The following is a 26,070-nucleotide window of genomic DNA, read 5'->3' as shown; positions in this document are numbered from 1 at the left end:
TAAATTTGACCTCAAAGAAAAGGGAAGTAAAAACTAAAATAAATGAATGGGACTATGTTAAACTAAAAAGCTTCTGCTCAGCAAAAGAAATCGTCAACAAGGTAAAGAGACAACCATCTAAATGGAAAAATATATTTGCAAGCAATACCTCAGATAAGGACCTAATATCCAAAATATACAAGGAACTCATACAGCTTAATAACAACAACAAAACAAATAAATGATCCAATCAAAAAATGGGCAGAGGAACTGAACAAACACTTCTCCCCAGAGGACATACAAATGGCCAACGAAACATGAAAAGATGCTCAACATCACTATTAGGGAAATGCAAATCAAAACCTCAATGAGATACCATCTCACACTTCTTAGAATGGCTATAATCGACATGACAAGTAATAACATGTTAGAGAGGAATGTGGAGAAAAAGGAACCCTCGTACACTGTTTGTGGGATTGTAAATTGCTATAGACACTATGGAAAACAGAATGGAGGTTCCTCGAAAACTCAGAATTGACCTACCATGTGATCCAGCAAATCCTCTACTGGGTATTTACTCCAAAGACTTGAAAACCTACATCTGAATAGATATTTGCATATCAATGTTTGTAGCAACATTATTCACAGTGGCCAGGACATGGAAGCAACTGAAGTGTCCTATGATAGATGATTGGCTATAGAAGTGGTGGTACATTTATACAATGGAATATTGCTCAGCCATGAGAATAGAGGAAATACTGCCATTTATGACAGTATGGATGGACTTCTAGATAATCATGCTAAGCAAAATAAGCCAGACAGAAAAAGTTGAAAATCACATGATATCACTTGTATGTAGGATATAAACTTAAAAGCAACAAATGAATAGAACAAACAGAGACACATGGACAATAGACTAGTAGTTATCGGAGAGTAGAGAGGAAGTGGAAGTGGGGAGGTAAGTGGGATTTAAGGGGTGAAATATGTGGTGACAGAAAGAAATCTAACTATGGGAGGTGAATGAATACACTTATAAACATATGTACGTCTTACTGTTAAAGCGTACAGCTGAAACTTACTGGATTTCATTAACCAATGTTACCATAAGATAAATAAATTAATTAATTTTTAAAAAATGAAAAAGAAACAGAACTCATATAAAACAAACAAACAAACAAACAAACAAATAAAACATGAACAGTGCACGACAAATCAGGATGGCTACTGTTCCCGGATACCTTTGCTTATTGTCTTCTTTTACTTTACAGGACAATATTTTTATAGGCCCTATAAGTTCTCAGTGAATTCATCTGCGCTCTCCCACCCCCATATTCTCATACACATTGCGCAAGCATGATATAAATGGAGAAAGCAGGTGTGAACTTTAGAGCTTTCCTGGGAGCAAAAATAAATATAGATATGAGGGCTGCTACTTCCTTTTAATTCGATTCTGTACATTTTGATATGTAATGAGATCAAGTCCACTTTTGGGTGACTAACATTCATTATGAGTGGAAGAGACACGAAGTAAACAGACTGTCTTCCAAGATCTGTTTTGTGGATAGAGAGTGTATGCATAAAAATATATGTATTGTTGCATATATCATATTCCCCAACTTTCTTCTGTATACCTTCAAAGAGTTTTAAACTGTGAGATATTCATAAGGATTACTACTTAGATGTTTTAGTCAAAATGGCCTTTCAAAGTTTCTTTTAGACATTTGCTTTTATGGAATCATTGGTTTATTTATATGTTTTCCTAGATTATATTGTATTTGGAATTCAATCATTTTCCTTTCTCATCTTTAAAAGTATCTTAGATTGTATGTGATGATTTTGAAACAATGAGGTTTACCTGAAGACTGAAAAGAGTGCACACTAGAAACAAATTAATACATGGGGCTATTTTCTCTTCTTCTACAGGGCAGCTCATAAAAGATTTATCTTTTTCTGGAGCTATCAAAATCTACTTACTACACTCCATGGATCTGAAATGGAAAAATGGAGCTAGTTTTTCTTCTGGTCTCAGCTTGTCTTCTAGTTCAAAAAATGGGATTTGGATCACATAATAGAGAGCAAATGAAAATCTTGCAGAGTCAATAGGGTCTAAACTAGTCTAAAGTTAGAAAACAGCATTACCAAAGAAAATTAGAATGTGTATAAGCCCCAAAAGTTTGAAGAAAGAAATGTAGTTAATTTTATGGGATAGTTCTATTCTAGGAGATTAAAGAAAGGAAGGTGCTCCATTTGTACCAATATGTAGAAAACAACTGCCTTTGAAAAATTCTTATTGATTTGAGATAAAACATATAAACAAGGAATGAAAGTACATTATGTATTTTAAATTATGCTGTAGAAGAATAGAGCACATTCTCTTTTAAAGAATCCTAATGATAAAAATTAGCAGTTGGATCATCATATAAGTAATACTGTCCTACTGACTTTTGGGTTTGTTTTAAAAGTTCACTTTAAGAACCAAAATAGAAAAACTTATACTTTAACTGAATGTTAATAAAAGGAATTGTGAAACAAAAAGGTGACAAGATCCAGTAGAGAGGACATTTTTATATTCTTTGCTTAGTTAATTCTATTTTAATACCTGAATTACATTTCAGGAAGCAAAAATATCTTAAGGTTATTCATATTTAGAGTAATATAAGATCTTATTAATAAGAATTTATATTACCAATGAACGAGTTTTAAACAAATCTGAAAGATTTTAATCATGATTTTTATAATTATTTTTCAGATTATATACAACATCCAGTTTCTTCTTTTACTAGCAAAAACACTTGAAATATTGTAACTAACTTTATATAGAACAAAATAATAATGAAAAGGAGCATATCCTTAATGTATACTTAAATGCTAGCTTATAAAAAACACAGATTTACTTTAGTATATAAATTATAAAAATAATTTAAATAAGTACCTAAGATTTAATATAGACTTCATAGTTCTTTCAGTACATTAAAAGATGACATCAAAAGTATTGCTACTTCTCCCCAATTCATTATTATGCTACAACCCTACTGCTTTCCCTTTGAAGATTTGTGAACCTATGATAAGCCAAGGACAGAATGGAGATTCATTATATATTAAGAGGTAATGAGTCAGCAAAAAGGAAAGAAAAAGGAAAGGAAACAAAAAGGAAAGGAAACAAAAAGGAAAGAAAAAGGAAAGGAAAGAAAAAGGAAAGGAAATAAAGAGGAACGGAAAGGAAAGGAGAAAGGAAAGGAGGAAGGAAAGGAGGAAGGAAAGAAGGAAGGAAAGAAGGAAGGAAAGAAGGAAGGAAAGAAGAAGAAATACTCATTCCCTCCTTCCTCAATACATAACTAACGATAGACTATCGATATATATCTCAATACCTAAAGCACTCAAGAAAGAAAGAAAGACATAAATACCTCCAGAAAACTATCAAGAATGAAAGAAAGAAAGAAAGAAAGAGGAAGAAAAAGAAATAAAAAATACTCCTGCAATTAAGAAACCAAAACAGGTGTCAGTTCGCAAAGAATTTTAGACTTGTAGAAGAAAATGTGTATTATTTGCAATTTGATCTAAATAAAGCTAGCTAAGATTTGTACTTTATTACTGAAACACTCAAAATAACTGTGACCTCATCGCCAAATATACTCGAGTTCACATAAATTTCCGTCTAATTTGATAGACTTGTGAACTATCTTAACTACTAAAATAAACTTGCCTTGAAAATAAATGAGTACAGCTCTAAGTAGAGCAGTCAAGCTGCTCACAGTATGCTCCATTGATTTGAAAAATGCTTTCATTCTTATATTAACATAAGCCTAAGATACATGGGATCTAAAAATATATATATTTAGCAAAACATTTGGAATCTTACCTGTAACAAGAAAGCTGCATCTCCCGGCTCCAGCTTCATTTATGATGCTACAATTATAAACCCCATAGTTTTCATTGGAAAGACTCTTGACCGGGTATTCTGTGTACTCTTGAGAGTCAAACTGACCCGTCCGTAATAATTTGTTGCCCAAGCGCCACTCATAGGTCAGTACCCGTATTGGATAGGCTCTCAGAACCCGGCAGCTCATAGTGACACTTCGTTCTTGTCCTTGACGGATTTCAAGAAATGCTGGTTCCACAGTAGGAGGATCTGCAGAAAAGAGATGTTAAAACAGATAAAATATGTATGTTGCAATAAGCCAATGGCTATTCTTATTGTGAGAAGCTATTTTTAAGAACACATCCAGCAGCAGGGGAGGAATATAAGACGTGGGTGGAGAACACATTTAGGTTCAGAAATTTCAGCTGGGGATGGGAACATGATTTACAGAGTGTGGGCAGTGAATGAGACTCATCACTTTTAAAAAGCATTTACAGGTGAAATTAACAGTTTATTTTCAGCTGCTTCCCAGAAAAAATCGTCTTGACTGTGTTTGGTTTATACTGTTAGCAGCCTGATAATGTTCTGGAAATGAAATGCAGTCTTCGAACTACCATGAAACTTTGAAGCAGGTAAAGCCATTGATTCGAGTCAGTGAATTCTAATTATTCCCAAGTGAGGCTCAGTCCTCAGGTTTCTGGGTACCCATTATCTAATAAAATAGATAACACAAATATATACGTTTATTTTCTTAATCATTTGGTCTAAACTTCTTTAACCACCAGTCATAATACCATCTGTAAACCTAAAGTAAACTTTCCAAATTATACTGCATACAGGTAGATGGATATGGTTTTAAACCCATTGCAATGGCTCCTTTATCTGGCTTAATTATGATTTTTTTTTCATATACATACTTAAAAATTGCTACATTAGATATCTAACCTTTTAGTTTTTGATGGGAAGATTTCGAAAAGGTATTACATACTTCTCTCATTACTTAGAGTAGGCAAAACAGAGTCTGTTCCTTAATGACTTCCAATGGCCCTAATAAATGACAAATATTTCCAGGGTGCTAATGACAGGATTCATTTAATCAAAGAAACTGTACGAGGCCACACAAGATTGAACTGCACAACACAATCACATCCTTGATTAAATGTGTATGGCAACCTCTTGAGTTGTGTGGTATAAAAACTACAGAACTCTACCTGGCATCCCTTCCATTAAGATGCTAAACAGGTTTTAGGAATACCTGTCAGAAGCCATTTTGAGGAAAATAAGACTGTTAAATAGGATGTTTTTGTAGAGTTGGCCAGGTATGCAGTCTGCTGACTCAGGAGGAAGTGCACCTGGTGTGGGGGCGGGGAAACGGAATGTTCTTTGAATAGCTACAGAGTTTCTATGATTGGTTGTTATTTAGAGGTGTTTTGCTTCTTGCGCACTCAGTAGGGTACAAATATGCTGTGCAAAATAAACTCGGGGCTGCTGCGGTATTGCCTGTGAGCCCTCCCACATCTTTCTTTTGTCTCTGTCTTTTCTTTAATCCTCACTCCGCATCTCGGGGGTGCTATTGACCTAGGCCACCTGACTCCGGCAAATACCATACCAAATGTGCCTTTTGATATTCTTTATATGTTTGTTATTCCATCTACTTTTTATACTATTGCTCTCCCTTCTCATTGCCAATCTGTTGACTAACCCTTCTTGCTTCTTTCAACAAATGTCTTTAAACTATCTTCTTAATTCAAGTTTTATTCATAAATCAAATTTTCACTCTTCCTGTATAAAAAAATTCTGTCTGCATATAGTTTATGATCTAACACAATAGCAGACATATAAATAGCTAATTTACAAAACTGAAGTACAATAAACCATTCTAGTGTAGAAAGTAAAGTGAAATAACACTGAAGATTGACCTGACCAGATATCTCAAGAAAGGTGATATTCAAGCTGTGTCTTTCAGCATGTACAGAAAATGATCAGGTGGGTAAGCGATAAGAGAGGATATTCCAGGTAGGGGGGTTAGTATGTGCAAAGGTAAGAAAGACAGAGAGAAGAGGGGATGTTCAGAAAAGTATAAATGAATTAGCACAACTGGTGGACAAAAGGTTAGGAGGAAGTAAAAATGGAAAGAAAGGCAGAGCCTCTATTCAAGGATCCTTGAAAGTCATGCTGTGAAGTTTGCATTTTATTTTGTTGGTATTAAGGGTCTTTTAAAATTTTTTTTAAATGAAGTCTTTATATAATTAGAACAAATTTTTTAAAAGACTGCTCTCCCACTTCCCCTGATAAGGGTAAAAGGGGTCAAGTATTTGGCGAAAGAAGGAAATCTAGGTGGTGAACACACAGTACAATATATAATACATACTGTTGAATTGTACACTTGAAACTTATTGGATATTGTTGATCAGTTTCACCCCCCCCCAATGATTTTTAATGAAAAAACTAATTTGCAAAAAAAAAGTAATAAAAATAAAAATATAAAAAGATTACTCTGACAGATAAGAGGAGCATGAACCTCAAAGGGAAGAGTCTATAGTTACTGAGAAAGTGGCAAATCATTGGTAAGGGCCTGAACTAAGGCAATATCAGTGGGAGCACAATGATACCTTGAACAATGAGGTGGATAATGGAATCAGTGATGAAGTTAGGAAAGAAAAGGAGGGCTAGCTTGTGGAATGGTAGGCATGTTGAATTTGTGTACCTGTAAGGCATATAGTCAGTATACCTACTAGGCAAGTGTTTCTTCATTTCCAAACATACAGGTTATATTTTATTATTTCTCTCTTTAAATTTTTTTGCTTAACTGAATTAAAGTCAGAGAAAATAGTCCATATGCTTTCAATCCTCTGAAATTTGTTGAAACTTATTTATAGCCTAATATATAATTAAATTTTGTACTGTGTGTGCATGCTTCAAAGAAGGAATAGTCTGAAGTTTGGTGTTGTGATGTGAATCTTTTGGGTTAGTCTAATAATGGAGTTGTCCAAATCATCTATATAGTTTTGTTTTGTTTTTGCCTCCTTAGTCTACTTGGATTAAGAGAGTGCTAAACTCTTCTAAAAGCATAATCTTTTTTTTTTTTAATTTCTTCTTGTAGTTCTGTCCCTGTTTTGCTTTATGTATTTTCAGGCTATGTTATTAAGTATATACAAATATAAAATTACTTTATGTTATTGATAAACCTTTTATCATAATAAAATGATCTCTTTTATGTCTATTAATGTTTTATTATTTAAACTCTATTTTTTTTTTGTTTAATGTTGCTAAAGTTACCCTGCTGTTCATTTAGCTTTACTTACATGTTATGTCTTTTCCATCCTTTTATGTTTTCAGTATCCTTATTTTTACTAGTACCTCTTTTAAACAACATGAGATTATAATCTATTTTTTCTAGGAAGTCTGATGATTTATTTATTTTACTCACCACTCGACACATTATTAGTTTACATTTACTGTAACTACTAATATAGTTGAGTACAAATGTGCCTTCTTATTTTTTATTTTTTGTTTGATTGTCTTTTAGATTAATGGATTGAATCATTATTCCAAACTTTTTCCTGCTACTACTTGGGAATTTAAGTACTCTGCTTCTATTATTTAATAATTATCTTAAAGCATGCAACATGCATACTTGTTATTCAAAAACTTCAATTAATACCGCTACCACCTTCCTGAATAAAATAAGAATCTTACAACACTTTGCTCCTTTTATTCCCATTCCAACATTTGTTACTAAGCTATGAATTTTAATTCTCTCTGGTTTTATGAAAACCTGTTAAACATTATTATAATTTCATACCTGCACTTTTAAAAAACTTATCCAAATATATGCTAGCTTACTTGCCCTTAATTACTTCTTTAATTACAGAACATCAAGTACATCTTTTAAAATTATCTTTATTGAATTTTCTTACCTTGATTTTCTAAAAACATTTTTAATTTCATTCTTAAAAGATATAGGATTATAGGTTAGCAGTTATTTTATTTCAACACATCAGGATATTACTCCACTATCTTCAGATGGCCATTGTTGCTGTAGAGAAGCTCGAAGTCTCACACTAAGAAGTGAATATCTTTTTTTTCCTTTAGCTACTTTCAAAGTCTCATTGTCTTTGATGTTATGCAGCTTCGATACAATGATTTTAGGTAAAGGGTTTTATTTTACTTATAGTTTGGAATTTTATGGGCTTCTTAAATCTGTTGATTTGTTTGGTGTCTTTCATCTAAGATTTTTATAAAATTCTTATTATTGTTTTCTCAAATAACATCTGTATTCTTTTCTATCTTCACTTAAGGATTTTTTCATTATGTCTTCCATATCTCTTAACCTCTCTTCCAAATTTCTGTTTTCTCAGTTTCTCTGCATTGCATTATAAATAAATTCTTCTGAGTTAATTCAGTTCATTAATTCTTCAATTCTGAATATGCTAAACTCATTCATTGTGTTTGCTGTGTTTTTAATTACATTAATGTGGTTTTCATTTATAAATGTTTTGTGTAGTTCTTTTGTATACTCATTATACCACTACTTTTATACTTTCCTATTATTTAAAAATGTAGTAAGGCCTGTTTTTTATTTCTTTAAACAAAGTAATTATTTTATACTACCTGTTATTTCTAATTGTGGTTTTAAGGGTATTTTTCTCTCAAGGTATCCTGTTTCTGTGTATTCTTTGTTAATTTGAATTCTGTGATACTTGTTCTTTAAAAAATATTTACAAGAATACTTTGATGCCTAAGATGATGATTTCTTCCTCTAGAAAGATTTGTGTCCATAGATAATTATTGGCATCAATGTCTAGGATCTCATTAATCTAAGTTCATGGCTTGAGATTTTATTTCGTGCATCTAGGGGATGTGATTTTGAATTTAAAATCCACATAAAAATTCAGCTTGGTTAAAAGGTAGAGATCAGAAATAACAACTATTTGCTCAAAAATATTGTTTATAAATAGAAAAGATACTATTTCTCTTGATTCTTTTGCAAAATATATTAGGAGTTTATACATTTTTCTCAATCTCTACTATCACCATTATTATTACCTCTCACATGGATTACTACAAACGTCCTACAATAGCTTCCTAACAGGACAATGTGCTTCCTCTTTGGACCTTCTCTCATTCTTCTGAGATTTTTCAAATGTTCTTTAATAAGAGAAATCAGCTCTTGTTATTTTCCTGCTTAGAACACTTTATTGACTCACCTCTGTTTATTAAATGAGACTACGAGATTTTGCAAGTTCTTGACCATATTCTTAACTATTTTCATCTTAATCATTATGTTTCAGAAGCAGGTTTTCTTCCTGATCCCACATGATAAGCTTTTTCTGGACCCTGGCCCTTCGACATCCTAAGATGTTCTTTCTTTTACTCTTTGTGTGACTGATTTTCATCTTTTAGATTTTACCTCTTTAGAAAGCCTACTCTTGACTACCAGTTACTAAAGTATCTCTCTTACTGTTAATTTTTAATCAATTAAAAATAAATAAATAATTGTAGCGTTTTGGGGTTTTTTTTACTTCCTGCATAGCACCACCATTTGTTGACAGTTTGTTTATGTTAGCTTATTTAAAAAGGAACTTAAAACTTTCCAGTCATTCCTGCATCCTCTGTATCCAACAAGTACTTAGAATTGTAGTTAGTGGCAAATCATTATTGAATGAATAAACGAATGCATAAATGAATAAATAAAGGAATGATGTAAAAGAATACAGATGTCCATTATATCTTCAATATTCCTCCCATCATGACCTGGTGGGTTCTATGTCTACTCTGTAAAAGCTAGAATGGCTCTGTGATTACTTTGAACAATAGAATGTGGTAGAAATGATGCTGTGCAAATTTCTGCACACAGGCCAAAAAAGACAGAGTTTCACTTCCTATCTCTTGGAATACTGCGGGAGTCCTGAGGCACATAATAAGTCCCACTATTGTGCTAGAGAGATCACGTGAAGTGTACCTGTGATTATAAGAGAAGGAAAGGACAGAGCTAAACCCAGCCTTCAGTTGCCTCCACTAAGGTTTCAGGCACGTGAAGGCATTCTGGACTTTTCAAACCAGACCAGTCACAAACAAAGTAACATCGAGTTATCCAGATAACACCATGATCCACATAAAGCTAAAGAATAGCCTGCTTAAGCTCTGCTCAAATTCTTGGTTCACTAGAGATGAGAAAACATGATATAATAAAATGTGATTCTTTTGAGCTTCTAGGTATTGGAGTAGTTTGTTACACAACAACGGATAACTGACACAGATGCCTTTTAGCCTTCAAAATTCAGCAGTTTGCTATTACAAGTGAAGTCTCTGAAGCAAAAAGACAAAGGGACAGGGAAATTGAGGGGACAGAGTTTAAGCGATGGACCGTGGGATTCAAGCTGGTTCTGAAAGAAAATTAATTCGAAAGAAAACTAATGAGGGAAGACAGTCAATGGATTGAATTACTAGGACAACTTGAAAACTTGAAAAATAAGTACACTGAGAATATTGGAGTCAGAAGACCAGAAAGTTACAGTCAATAAATAGAATTTTGCTGGAATTTAATATATCAGAAGTAGAGATCTTTGGATTCATTACAAGATCAGAGATAATATCATTGGAATAAAATGATAATGTGGAGTGGAGATTAATGATACTAGAGTCAAGCGTAAATAAGTTAAGTGAATACACACTTGTTCTCAACTTATATTTGTATTTCTCTAACAAAACAAAGTCTTTGCAACTGCTTATCTTTCTTCTTATAAATTTTGATTTAAATGGCAAAATTTATAAATGTAATTAATTGTACCTAACAGGGAAATATCCTAAAATATATATTTACTTTTTCTATAAATGAGTTTCTGTGAGAATTCTTTGAATGTATCTGACCTATTCGATTACTTCAAATTATGGAATTTTCAGATTCTCATTATATAGGAATGTTCATGCATGCAAATGTACAAGACTCAGCCCACTCAATTATTAATGTTCTATATGTTATAGAAAGACATTTGATAGTGCTAGGTTAAAATGCTTCAAACACTGTGTTTTCATTAAGTTCAATAGAGCCTAAACTAGAAATCATCTCACAATAGAGGTTTTTATTACAACTATTTGAAAGACTACCCAAACTACTTGGATTCCAGGGTAGTATAAAACTGAAAACAACAAATGGACAAGACAAACAGACTCATGGACACAGACAATGATTTAGTGGTTAGCAGAAGGAAAGTTGGGGGAAGGGAGGTAGCTGGAGGTAAAGAGGGTCAAATATATGGTGTTGTAAAAAAAAATTTACTTTGGGTGATAAACACACAATGCAATATACATATGACGTGTTATCGACTTGTACACTTGAAAACTATATATTGACTGATGTCACCCCAATAAATTTAATTAAAAAAAACTAAATAAATAAATAAGTTAGAGAATGTGAAACTGTGCTCATTATAATCCAATCAAGTCCTATGGATACCTTCTCCCGTGATATTAATGAGTTCAGCATTTTGTTCTTTGGACTACATTATGACTAAATGTTGTAGGATGAGGACTTGGAATATCATGAAAACTGTAGATGTCAAAAAAGTTAGAGCTCATTATTTTGATAAAATCAGTTTTTCATGGTGTAAAAGTTATTCAGTATGCTTTATTATACAATATTTGACTTTAAGAAACTGAAATAAATAAGAGAGAAAAAGTCCACTTATATGTGAAAGGCTTAAAAGTAAGATTGCTTAGGAGAAATAAGTGCCTGTGTGTGTTTTGTTCAATTAAAAAAAAATGATTCTAAAAATATACCATTATATTATACTGAATATATTCACTTACCTTAAAGCTCTCTGGTTCAAAAGTTTGTCAAACTATCTTCCTAAATATATCCTGAAGGATTATGGTGATAATAATTATTATATACAAATTTTTATTATATTTTTTGATATTGATTATTTATTAAGTGCTAAGTATTGTGTTAAGATATTCAGTTTATCTTTTTATGATAGTAATCTTTTTATATAGAAGATACTGAGACACAGAAAAATTAAAATTAATCAAAGTCAGCCAGCTGAAAAGTAACAGAATAAGGATTCAAACAAGGCAATCTGTTTCAAGAATGTATATTCTTAGTAACTTGCTTTCCAATTACAAATGCTATCAATGTTTTATGATTTAACTCTCTCCCTAAAGAGGATTTTGAAAATCTTACCTTATTGGTTATTTAAAGTTATCAAGTAAAATAAGCATTGGTCTATTCCACCATCATTTAGAATTCACAAACTTGAATAGGTTAAAAGTAGAAATTATGTTTTCTGGGAAGTATAAAAGCATTGCAAAGCTGCTAGGTTGAAACAAGTATTTTTAATGATGGATTTCAAACCAGTTTCAAATTGAAGTTCATATAGCAATATACGTCATGTAAATGAATTTAGGTATCACTCATATACTAATATATACAATAAGGGCATGTAGATTAGCTCTCTGGAGGTAAAGGTTTAACCTCTTGATTACTGAAAATTTTGAATGGAATAAACTCATTAATTAAAAGTGCACAAAATTAATTATTTTAGCATTTTCTATTCTTGTAACTGCTGGTTCCACATGTCTGGCAAGTGCTCTGAATGGGAGGAGAAAGGTTTCAATGTTTAAATCCATATGCAAATGTCTAACTCATTTGAAAAGAGTAATTCATAAAAACACCAGATCACAGCTAAATTTGTACTAGTATTTCCTAATAAGGAGATCAGAGACAAGTTCGTGTGTTCTTTGGATGTTGTATATCAATATAACTTTACTCTATTTCTTAAAAACAATTGCCAAATTCTAATGAGCACCAAAACTCTAAGCAAAGTAATACTGTTGGTTTAAAAATAATAATAAAAATATTTAAATATGAAAAAAATCTTCAAACTAATTAAATATTAATATAATTCATTTTTAAGTCTTTAAGGTAATATGAGGCTATAGACATTAAATATGCATAGGGCTATCTTCAGCTTATTTATAGTTAAAAGAGGGCAATACTTGCTTGTTTAGAGAACTTTAGAATAAGTATGATTGTAATTATTTAACCCTTAGAGGATACACTGCTTAACATGTACACATTAGGGTCATTTCTTCTCAATTCAAATGCTTGTCCAATAAAACACTCATTGGGTTTTTGCTCTTTTTTTATGAAAAGACACCTAGGAAAATTGTACTCTTAATAATAATTTTAAAAAATATCCAACACTTAGATGAGAAAATCTGGGAGTTGGCATGTTAAACAAATAAAATTCTTGCACTGCTCAATAAAAACAGTAAAACAGATAGATTTAATGTATGAAAACTTTTTTTTCTGTCTCTGTTTCTTTTTTCTGAGTTTATGTGTTTTTCTCTCAAGTCTTTTATTGGTCTTGTAAGTATATCCATCTTAGTGGGAAGGGAAATGGAACTCCGAGAAATAAATGTGAGTCACCTGTTTACCAATGAACACTAACCATATTTGAACCCAGACTCATTTATCCTCAAAATGTTAACTGTTTAAACTTTACTATGTAATTTCTCTAAGCATTATATTACTATTTGGATATAGGTTCAAAAGATCCATATTTAATTTGTATCAATGAAGAACATAAATGTTTAGAGATGATATTTAGAGATAAATTTAAAAAGAGTTGTTAAATGTTATTGTGGCTCCAATATGCAAATAAGATATAGGAATAAGAAATATAGATTTATAAATGTGACTTAGGGATTCCTCCAGCAAATGCAATTCCTACTGGGAATGTTTAGAAAAAAAAGATGAGGCCTTGGGAATAGGAAAATGAAGTAAGCAGAAGGCAAGGTAACAGGAAAAGTTTTATGCATATGTATTTTGTCAAACATAAAAGAAACAGGAAAAGTTAAGGTACTCAATAGAGTAGAAGTCCTGCATTTTTAAGGATGGAGAGGTCAGTGATACAGTAAAGAGGTGGATATTTTCCTTGAGTGTGATGGAAAGAGAAGGGAATAGATTAGGAATACCAATGTACCATTGTTATATAAATTAAACAAAAATTATATCAAAATTTTTTTCACCTATCAATAGAGAATGGCCATTTCTTTATCTTTAGAATCAATGATAGCATTTGGTGTGACTTTATAAATTGAATTGGAAGGTAAAAAAACAAACAGCAACAACAAAAAAACCAGCTTAGCAGTTGGTTAGAAGTCCAGGCTGAAACTTGCTTTTAGGTACATAATCTGTAATACATGAAAACAAATTTACGAATAATTTTTGAGAATATAAGCAACATTGATTCTAAAAAGTCTCTATCATATCAGTTGGTAAGTATAATGTCATTAATTTAGTATATTATATTTAATGTGTTGTCTTTATTATTTTGTTTAATAGCTATCAAGAACTTCCATTTATTCACTCATTTTCTTAGTTGCCTAATATAATTTTTATTCTCATATTTTGTGGAAAATTATTCTCCCAGAATGGCTTTTTCAAGGATATTACTTTACAGTTAAGAAGGAATTATACTTTTCTTCTTACTCATCTGTTCTTTAAGATTATGTGCCATAGTTGAATATAATGTGTAGATTGTTAAGAATTGATTCTAATTTTAATAAGTTTAGATCTTAGAATATGCGCAAACTATTGCTTTATATCTTTCAGGCTTCATCGTCTCATTGGAATTTAAGATAGAAGACAAATTATGTTGCTAGGGACATGGGGACCAAACTCTCAATATTTTATGTTTTATTTAATAAAATGAAATATTAGGATTAAGAGGACCACATGTCATGTTTATTATCAAGCTTCCAAAAGTAAAAATTAACTAAAGAACTTTTATATAGAAAAAATGTCAATTTTCAATTTTTATCCTCAGAAAATAGTCAGTCTAGAGTCCAAGAGCATCATATTTTCCTTGAAGGATAACTTAAAATGTCTCTAAAAATGTTAAAGGGAAGGGGTTGAAATTGTAAGTTAAATTTATAATATTTTCTTCCTTTCATAAAGATAGACAAATATTTAAAAAAAAAAGAAACAGAGAGACTGACTGCTTATTTTCTATGTTGATAGTATTATAATTAGGAAATTCATTTATTTTATTTCTACCAATGCTTCTACATCCAAATATGAAATAATTATTTGATATTAGCTCCAATAAGGTAAAACATGAAGCTACATTGGTCTACCCAAAATATATTTAACATGTTCCATTTACACCTAGAATTTCATTCTACATAGCCATTTTATACATTGATTGCTCTAATTAAGTCATAGTATTTTATTTAAAAAAATAGATGCCTACTTTGACACATACAATATAAATTCATTCAGCTTTTACAAATTGATTATATAGATAAGTTAGAACATTTACGTAATAGTGAACTTAGATACAGAAATTTGCAGGAATAAAGAAGGAACTCAGAAAAAAAAATTATTCTTGAAAATCTTGCTATAAAATTGTAAAGCCTAATCTTAGCCCAAAATGTAGATGATGTGTTGCTTTAGTCTTGGTAGTAACGAGTTATAAAAATGGAATCCATCTTCGAAAATATTAAAGAGTAGAGTTTACATCATTTTCAGTGTTTTCTCTTGGCTTATGATTTCCTTCATCGAGTGTTTTTGTATTTAGTGTATACTTTAGTTATTTTTTGAAGATTGAAAACATTATGTATGTGCTATGTATTTATACATAAAATATTTTCAATAAAAAAGCAAGAAAACAAAACCAAAATGTTAATAGTTCCAGTGGCTTCAAAACTGTATCAGATAAAGAGATCGCATTCTTTTAATTAACTTGTTTTCCTTATAACAAAGATAAACACTCTGATGAAAAGATTGTTAAGAACCACTCATACAATGAAAAATATTTAAATTAGCATATTACTATAATTTCTATAATTTAGGTATCAAAAAATGGGCTTCTTCATTTACTTTAAGAAAATATTTTGCATAAATGCTGATAGTTAAGAAATACATTGTATATGTTTATGTAAAAATGGAGGATATAGGTAGTAATTTACACAGCCATGTATTATTATGCTATTGGCATTAATTACAGGACTATTTAGTGGATGCTTTCAGGATATACTTCAAAATAGCCAATAACTACCTTAAAAGACACATATCATTTAATTATATTTCACATAGTGGCAATGACAGAAGAAGCAAAGCATTTTTTATTTTGTTGTAAATTCTTGTATGTCAAGTAACTGTAAATCTGGCAATTATATTTGGTAATAGAGGAAGAAATATTTTTACTGTTTCTCTCAAGTCATAATTCTTCATTTGCAAACATTGGGAAAATGCTACAGAAGCCCTATTAAAAAGAGCTGAATATTTCCTGAATACTGACTTGGAGATGCAAGATAATATTTATATCTCTTTTTGCACATATCGGGATTATTTTGGTAACCATATATTTATATTAAATACTGAGTTTGCAAAATAGGTCCTTTTCTATACTTTCTGTATATAGTTTCATTGATTGTAAATGTAAACACAGTTGGGTTAGTATTCAACTTTGTAAAAATCTCTACGTCTCAAATTCTGAAAAATTCTTTATTATTTTTTTTAAAAAACAGCACATATTTATATCAATAAATGAATATCTATTAATAATGAGGAATTGTGAGAAGCACTATGGTAAGATATATTTTCTAACTTTCAAGACACTTTAAGAGATTGAACTAGCAGATAAAAAATGAAAAGTTATATATGCTTTTAAATACTACTATATGCAAATCAGTGTGTCAGGCACTGTGAGAAATAAGACAAAGTCCTTATCCTCACAGAGTTTGTGGTCCAGTTGGGTAAGACAATATGTGAACATTTAAATAACATAATAAATAAGTTCAATAGAGTATAAAAAATGCCAGGTGGTAGGTGTAAAATGAATAGCTTAAATATTAATGTTCTCAGTTTTCACAGAATGATAGCATAATTGTGGGTTGGAATGATCTAACTTTTCATGAGCTAATTTTTAAACAATCTTTTGAGTGCACAAATAAGATTGGACAGAAAAACTTGTAAGAAATTAACATTTACTGTGGAAAGATGCTGGGACTGACAAATCAAGTCATTGTACTTTGCTTGAGTCTGCATTTTCACTTAAAATATCCAGGCCTCAGTTAACTGAAAGATTTGAGCTGACTGTAGAAGTGATTGATTCTCTAAACAAAATGAGAGAGGTAGCAAGCCGAAATGCATGATAACAGTTATGAATAGGGTAAAAATTTCAGTTTCAGAAGCTGAGTAATTTGTGATATGTATAGAACCTGATTCATGCATCCAATCATTTATTCAGAAGTTTTTAAACATCACCTAATTAGTAAATCTTCTTTTAGACAATGTATTTCAGAGTTATGTCAGAACAAATTCTGCTCTCAGAATTTAAAAATTTTCCTCAGTAGATAAGATATATATATTAGTGACTATAATACAAGGCATCATGTGGTACAAGTGCTACCATGAAAAAAAAAATAGAATAACCATGTAATTTATCTTCTAAATGTTGTAGAAAAAGTTTATACATTATCAAAATTTTATACTTTTAAAAATACTTATTTATTGACTGATAAATTAGTTTCAATCTATCAACCCAAAATAACATGTGCTAGTAACAAATATTCTATGTGCTTATAAAGAAAACCAGACCACAGAGGAAAATCCACTCTCAAGAAATAGAAAATGGTATCTCTTGAAAATGAGCAAATCTTTACTTGAATCGTTTACCCTGGAACTAAAAAAGTGTTGGGCATCAGTGATTCTGTTTTCAATTTTCCAAGGAATACCTTTAAGAATCTTACTTTATTTCAGTAATCAGGTATTTGAGTGAAAAGGGAGACACATTCGATGTAAGAAATACATATTTCATCAACTTGTCCTAACACCTGCTGTTATCCACCTTATGGAGTCACCATTAGCTACCTACAATTGTGACATTTTTCTAAGAAAAAAAAAAAATGACTTCAAGCCTTGTGTTTCACAGATTGTTCCACAGATGTGATTCGTCAAGAGATAACCTTCTGAGTACAACCTCTACCTTCTAAGAAGCATCACTATTTTTTGTTAGCCTTGACAGCCAGAGGAAGTTTGCTGGAATGTCATATTCCAAGTGAGTATTAGTATCTTGCAGTGCTCACAAATCACTATTTTTACCTTATGATATTGGCACTTGGCACAGATACAAAGTAACAGATGGAATAGAGATATCAATTGTTTTCCATTCAAGAACAGTGTTATGTACAGAACTCAATTATGCACAAAAGGACACAGAATCCCTTTGTACAAATTTTATCAGCTACCTTTACATCTGTGCCTTTATTATTTGTATCATCAAAGCTTCTAAAAGGATTCTTTCTGAGATTAAGCTACTCCCTCTAATTATAAAGCACAGGGGTGTTTTGCTCAACACTAATGACCACACAAAATGGAAGAACAATATCAAAGGCTGACAACCTGAGCATCTGCCAACATTGATCCCAGAATATCCCAAGCACATTCCCTGAAAATATTGATGTAAATTTTCTTTCTGATTCAAATCTACAGGATGATTAAATTCATGATTAACTTTACCAGATATGAGATAATCTTAAGTAGGCAATTGAGAAAATTCCCAAAGAGAAATTTCTTAAGAAAATTAAAGGTTTAAAAGAAATCATCTACCCCAACAAGCACAATTATTTTAGCCATGCTATCTTACTTTTCTTACAAACACAGTGACAAATCATTGTCTAAAGGCATCAGTGTGGCAAGCTATAGTTAATTTCCTATGACCAATTTAATTATTAAAGATGGTAGAACTGAATAACTTCTCTACATTTCTTAGTATAGTCTGTCAAGAGTGTCTTATTTTCTATCAGAAATTACTTGAAAGCATTGGTTAAGAATGTTTATTGATTTCTGGGACCATTCTAGAAGAACTTTATGACTTAAATACAATTTCTCACATTTACTCAAGTGGGCTTAGTTTGATTTCACGCCATTACAGTGATGTTTATAACTTGGTCCCAGTTTATATATTCACCTAATAATCATCTATCTACCTACTTACCTATCTACCTACATACATACTACCTATCTACTCATCTTTAATAGATTCTTAATAATAAAATAATAAAATATCTGGCATACAGTCTGCATTTGACTCAACTTATTTTAAGAAATTTATTCACAGAAAGCTTATCTGAACTATTATTCTCAAATAACAGTTCTCTCATTGAAGTACCAACATGCTCAAGGTGAATTTTTGGAAAAAGGTTGGTCAAGTAAACAGGGCTGAATTTCTCATTGCTAATTTGTTAGTCTCTGTGAGTTATTCCTCCTATTACTCTTATGGCAAATTCACAAAATATTTTTGTACTCTTTCCTGCCAAGATGTGACTGAGAATTTTGACATAAAAATGTCTAAGGTAAAAATGTTATTATATACTATGTATTCACAATGTCCACAAGGCCTATTCTTTGTCAGGAATCATGGAGCAGATTATGAGATTCTTTTTGCAGGTCAGCATAAAGTCTATGTTCTGAGTGTTACAGAGTACAGCATGCAGCAATATATCATATTAATGCATCAAGAAGGAATTACCTTGATAATCTTTAAACAGAAAACCAATTTAAGGAGCAACATTAATATATGTGAAGGTCTTTGTTTAATTAATCTCCTAAATATGCATAAGATTCCCAAAAATGTTAGAATGAGAACTCTTTGATAATTATGGAACATGAATGCCAGTGACATTTACTAAGTTCTTACTATGTGCTAGACATTTTAACCTAGATTGAGTGATGTCAAAATAAAGTAATAAAATATCATAAGGCCATCAAAAAAGAACTTCTCCTTACTAATAAATTATTATATCTTGTAAGGTAAGAAAAATATATCTGTAGAACTCAAATGATGTTGAGATAGAATACTTTGGGGTGTGTATGTAGGTGTGTGTGTTATAAGTATGGCAGTTATGTCAATTATAGAGTGTGATGGTGAGAGGAACAATGAATAATAGTACTGAAATTAATATAATTAACATAATATTATGTTATGTATTATAAAATATAGTAGTAGAGAGTGGAGAATATCATTGAGAAGGAATAGAGGTCAGAGTAGACAAAACTAAAAAGTTAATTCTGATATTATGCGGGAGCTGAGGATAAGTCATGGTGATGGACACAGATAAGAGAAGAAGCTTGAGACAAAGGTCTCTGCTTTAAAAGCAGAAATCAGACTGAATTTATTCAATAAATCACCTATTGGATTTCTTAAACATGCTCATGACATTCCGATCAACTCTAAAATAATCAATCTAAGAATATACTTTAAAGCCCTTCAGAAAAAAAGTAAAATACTGTCACACAGCATTATAACCAGCACGAAGATAATCACCAAGAATTTAAAAAACAGAAGCAGTCATGATAACTGCAAATAAAAGAGAAATTATATTTGTCCAAAACTAATTTTGAAAGGAAAAACAGAATATTAAGTTTTAAAACAAGAATTAAAACATAAATTGGCATCGAAAGGATATCAAGCATTCAAAGGATACAAGCTGAGAATCAATAAATTGAAATCAATAAGTTCATTCATTCAAACATTCGCAGTCTCCCACCTTTGTCATCACTTATTATAGACACTTGTTCTCTCTTTTGTTTCCCTTCCTCTGACCATAGTCATGAAAATAGAATGGCAGGGAGAAAACAGGGGAGGACAAACTAAAGAGCTCACTATCAGTAAGGCCTTCTGCCCTCTAACCTGCACCATACTCTCCCCATTCACATCAATTTATATCCCTTCGTCTGTCAACTATCTTGAAATTTCTCATGGCTACTCATGCCACCCTTATTTCCTAATGTTCTAGGTGTTTTCCTGTTCTTTATTCTTATTCTTTTGCTCATAACCCTCACCTCCAAATCTCTCGTTAAATTTATAATTTCAGCAAGAAGATAATATTAGCATAAGACTAAGGAGGAAATGTGGAGGCACAGTTCCAAATAAGCATAAAAAGAATAAATACAAATCTTGACAATGCCAAAAGCAAGTAATAATTTCATTATGTTATGTGTATTGATTTACTGTAGCTCCAATGAATGTTGATCTTAAGTGATATTTTCTAACTCTGTTCAAGAGAGAACATATTTCAATTTTTATGACATATTCTCACTACTGTCATAGTATAGATGGCATTTTAACATGGCACTAATTAGCAAAGCCATATCGGGGTATGAGGGAAGGATTGTCTTTTGTTCTCTTTCTGAACACTATTGTATTCTCAGATTCATAATGAGAGAATTGTGCTGTTTATTTTATAAATTATGAAAAATAGGATTACAAAACTAGGGCCAAATTAAAAAAAAACAATAATTGAGGATTTATATTTACCATATGAAATAATAAGAAAAAAGACTTGTTGAAAAAAAAATCAAGTAAAGTGGTAATCCTGACTCTACAACTCAGACAGCTGCTGCCATAATTTCTAATTTGAACATAAGCAACTTAATAGAAACTGAAATATCAGGGAAGCAAAGGTTAGATTCTGACATGCTGGCTGATAGAAAGGCTGCTGATGCTGTGTGTGGTGACAGCAGTGTTTCAGCTTTCAAAAGATCCAGTGCAGCGTTTGATACCAGGGTAAGCATATTATGGATGGGAAGAAGCTAAGGAGTAGCAGAAATACTCAAAGAAAACTAAATATTAGTGAGGAGAATGAATAGGTACAGACTTCATATATGCTAGCAAGAATGCCATATGTGAGCTGGAAAGAGGAATGGATGGAGCAGAGCTTTAAAAAATTTTAGGAAGATGTGATTTACTTATCTCTCTTCATAGGTAGAAATAAATTAATGTTCCATAATGATTTTGCCAGTAAAAAAAGGAGACACATTTCAGAAAAGACCCCTTTAGAAGAGTGATTTTCAACTTTTTCTCCACCACAACACTTGGATAATACTCTCACGCCCAACAAAATCCCAAGTACTCTCAGATTAGGAGCAAGAATGCTACATGCTATATGCAGTTTCTGGACTGATAACATTAACTTCACCCCTCATTTTAAAGAAAGTATATCCAAGGCATAGCCTCAAATTTACTCTCATTTCTTTAAGTTTATATTTAAAAAGCAAACCTAGGTCATGAATATTACTACTTTATACTATTAGGAAATTACTCATCACGTGCACCCATAATTCCTTGTCCTGTTTTAATGTTTTCTTAAATCTGTTCATACAGCTCTCTGACTTTCAATGTCATTATGAATCATGATATTCTGTGTCCACATAGTTTACTCTAATTCTACTAGCAACTCTTAATGGTTTTTTACATCTATATGGGTTAAATATACTTTCTTGTAAGTATTTCTTGCTTACAAGAAATTTTAAATGGAACTTCCGTAAAATAACAGGACAGAATTGTTGCAGTGAAATAAAATCACACTTATGAAAACAATAAAACTGACATGCCTGGGAAAAATAATTTCTTACTAATAAATGAACTAAAGGTAAATAAAAATACAAGGCAGAAAACTTATATATTTTTTTAATATTGGCAATTAACAATAAGTGACACACCTCATTTCAATATGGCTAGAATTACATAATGTTAGCATCATGATGCTAAATATAACATATCTTAGTTTGTTAGCTACAGGTGCTCAAAACACATTCAGTTAACTCCTGAGTGTGCCAATGGGAGAGTAAAAGATACAGATAATATGAATAATGGATTGCCTCTTCTTTTAAAATAGCTTCCATTTATATTGCATTTTATCAGAGGGAGAACTACATACAGGCACTTAAACATGCTCCATATAATTAGCTACCTAGAACCACACCACGTAGCAGAGAAGAAAGGTGGCAGAGACCACAAATAGTGACTCGTGAAGTGGATTATGAATTTTTCATAAAATCACAGAGTTCTCAGAGTTGGAAGAAAACATTAACAGTCAGTCGATCAACAACTCACTTAGTACCAAAATTCCTGCTACTATTTTTCTGTTTCGTGAAACTAAAACTACAGCTCCTAATTTGGTGTATATGACAAAATATTTGTCTTTCTCTATCTCATGTAAGGAGGGCTATTATAAAAGATCATTCTCTGCTATAATATAGTGTAGTTAAGAGTCCTCAGGTTCAAATTAAGACTTTACACTTCCGAGACATATGATCTTGAAATATGTCAACTTAAATTCTCCTAGGCTTCCAACTTCACACCTGCGCAATGAGAACTATAATAGTGCTTAATTCATAAGTTTGTTTTGCACATTAAATGAGATAGCACATATTAAGCATTTAATGGAGTCCCTTGCCTGCTTTCGTTAGTTACCGTAAAGGTTCTGCAGAGCACTAGTCCTGAGAGAACATAAACTTCATGAGAACAAGGACTTATCCAGGTTTGTTTACTATGGTAATTCAAGTATTCCTAAATATCTCTTGAATAAATTAAAGGATGTAAAAATGTTTCATAGTAAAATTTGTTTGGAACATGCTGCAAGTTCTATTCTCCTCTTGGGAATCCTTTCTATCCTTTAACAATCCATGCTATGCCTAGAAGTACTATAAACAGGTACAGGTAATGAAATCTTTTGACATTTGTTAAGCATTTTCCAAAAATTTTAAGTACTTTTATTTTAGAATTTCTGATGTCAAGAGTTGCCTGCAATGAACATTGGAAAATGGTGTCTTCAAAATGTTATTTATATATATTTATACATATATATATCTATATATATTTGTATATATATTTCTAGTAAGGATACTAGATACAAATAGATAATAAAATCAACTTTTATTTGTAAAATATATCAAATTTTACTTTATTACATACAGTAATATGTTTAATAATTTAATTAAATGGAGGAGGTATTAAAAAATCAAGCTTCTAGTTGTCTTATTTCATATATGAAATCAAACACATGTGCAAGTGTGCACATGCATGCCCTCACACACACACACACACACACACACACACAAGACAGAGCCAGAAAATACAGGAGCAAGGGGTTGTTGATCACTTCCATCAAAGTTTATGAGATTATGACTACAAATATCAGAGCACACATTCTGAATTAGGCTGTATGCTTGGTAAGATTTTCTGTCTACAATCTGGTCCTTCAATCTGAAATAAGTAGTGTTAATATATTTAACTTGTCTTATTGGGGTCATATAGCTGGACTTTTTTTTTTTATTATAATGAATGTACTTCTGTTCTGTCCTTTAATATTTCTATTTAAAGTTCTTTTGAAATGTCACATGCTTCAGTAGAAATTTCAGGATAGAGAATAATAATAGGGAAGACATCCTCTTCTTTAGAAAGGTCATCTCTTGAGAATTATTTAAATTCTTCATGAAATATAAAGAAGATCTTATAGTTTTTCAGAAAGAAAAGAAACAGTATTTTCATCTTGGTACTTAGAAAATATATTTTTTTAAGTATCGACTTGTCCAGACTATTTATCAAAAACAAACAAACAAAAAAACCACTCATCAAATAGCAACAGTAGCCATCACTCAATAATTTACCTTAATAGTCTTTAATATGTCCTTTCTTTTTTCGTTTATGTTCTAAGTTCAAAGCAGCACAGTTTAGTCATCTATGGCTTTAATATTTAAATTATTTGGCAATTTTACATCCAGTAAATTCTGCAAACAAAAATTTTTTTTCATAAAAAAATAAATGACATCTCTATCTCATCTATCTCAATGTTTTCTTCCTATGAGAGAATAATTACTTATGGCTCCATTTTTGTTACAGTGACGTGCTACAAAACACTTTACTAACAATATATATATATACTATAGTAGCTGGTGGCAATAATTTAAACTTGAATTTATCACACATTACAACAGTGTGCTGTGCAATGATTTTTATTTGTAAAATGATTTTCACTCTTGATACTGTCATATTATTCTCATCATTTATTTGTTCATTTTTCATATAGCTAGATAGAAACCTGAGTTCTCCAACAACCATATACTTATTTGTACAAAATTGTGTCACTTTTGATATGTCAGAGAAATTAAATTTTGAGCTCAGCTCTAAGAAATGAATTGTGAGATGAAAATAGCTTCCAGAATTGTCCTTTGATTCCCGAGCCATGCATAAAATTGATTAATGACACAGCAATATGCTTTGACTAATATAATCACTTCCATATTTAATATTGACATGGGGAAATGGATGACATGAAAGTATTTTTAACCAAATGTCCTGAAATTGTATATCTCTTTTGCCCATAACTGAATTACTCATTTGAGCTTTACTTATCTCTTTAGTTATTTATTGTGTGTAAGTGTACATCTACATATATTTGGGAAGTCACCTCTGATGAAAAAGATGTTAACGGGTTATTAAAAAAAGATAAAGATATTTTATTTCCCTATTGACATGATGATGTAATGCATTCTTTTAATAAACTAGCATTGTTTATTACACATATTTTCAATTTTATCTCAGTTATCCATAAATGGGTGAAAATTATTCAAAAACACCTAAAAACTATCCCCTTTATCAACATTTTATTTCCAGAAGTTTCCTTCACTACATAGTAGGTTCTCATCATAAAATACTTCATTATGAAATTGAATAATGAGTTTTAAACCCTGCACATTTAAATCACTGTTAATAAATTCATTTAAGTGTTTTATCTTCCTGCTTTAAAAATCTGTATAGTAAAAGTAAAGAATTTAGCCTTGCCCAAAGAGAAATATGACCTTCACTCTCAGCATCTGTGAGGAATTGATGTTATACCAGATAGAAAGGTCTTTGTGCTGGGAGCTGGCCATGCCTGAGTCTTGGATTGGTCACACCAGAAAGAACAACCATGTAATTTAGAGTGGGGGCTTTAGGTCACATAGTTTTAGTTGACCTGAGGCCGAGTTCAACCACGTGGGGAATCACTCAATCGTGTGTATGTAATGGAACCTCAATAAAATCTCTAAACACTGAAGTTTGGATAAGTTTCCCTGGTTGGTAATACCTCATGCATATTGTCACACATTAATCTGCGAGGGTTATGCATAATGGTTCCTTGGAGGAACAATGAAAGTTTCACATCTGAAACCCTCTCCTACTCTAGCTGATTTTAATCTCTCTCATTTCCCTGTAATACACTATTACTTTGAATATGGTAGCTTCTAGCTACAAGTTCTTCTGGTAAATTATTGAACCTAAGGGAGGTTTGGGGACCTGTCGAATCAACTCTTGCACTTGATATCAGAAATTAAGGCAGTCTGCAAAGAACTGACTCCTCAAACTCTGCAGATTGCCTAACTCCCAGGCAGAAGT

General features: G+C 31.4%; 1 protein-coding gene across 3 annotated transcripts in view; it reads right to left on the bottom strand.

The window, feature by feature from the left end:
* MDGA2 (MAM domain containing glycosylphosphatidylinositol anchor 2) overlaps positions 1–26,070 on the bottom strand; it is a 773,979-nt gene that overhangs the window by 141,001 nt on the left and 606,908 nt on the right. For all 3 annotated transcript variants that reach the window (XM_036239414.1, XM_016151454.2, XM_036239415.1), the window contains one exon: positions 3,839–4,108. In XM_036239414.1, the coding sequence (XP_036095307.1) occupies positions 3,839–4,108 (270 nt within the window). The remainder of the gene's footprint in view (positions 1–3,838; positions 4,109–26,070) is intronic.

This window comes from Rousettus aegyptiacus, unplaced genomic scaffold, assembly GCF_014176215.1.
Source record: "Rousettus aegyptiacus isolate mRouAeg1 unplaced genomic scaffold, mRouAeg1.p scaffold_m13_p_3, whole genome shotgun sequence".
NCBI classification, from domain to species: domain Eukaryota; kingdom Metazoa; phylum Chordata; class Mammalia; order Chiroptera; family Pteropodidae; genus Rousettus; species Rousettus aegyptiacus.
This window is presented reverse-complemented; position numbering and strand designations above follow the sequence as displayed.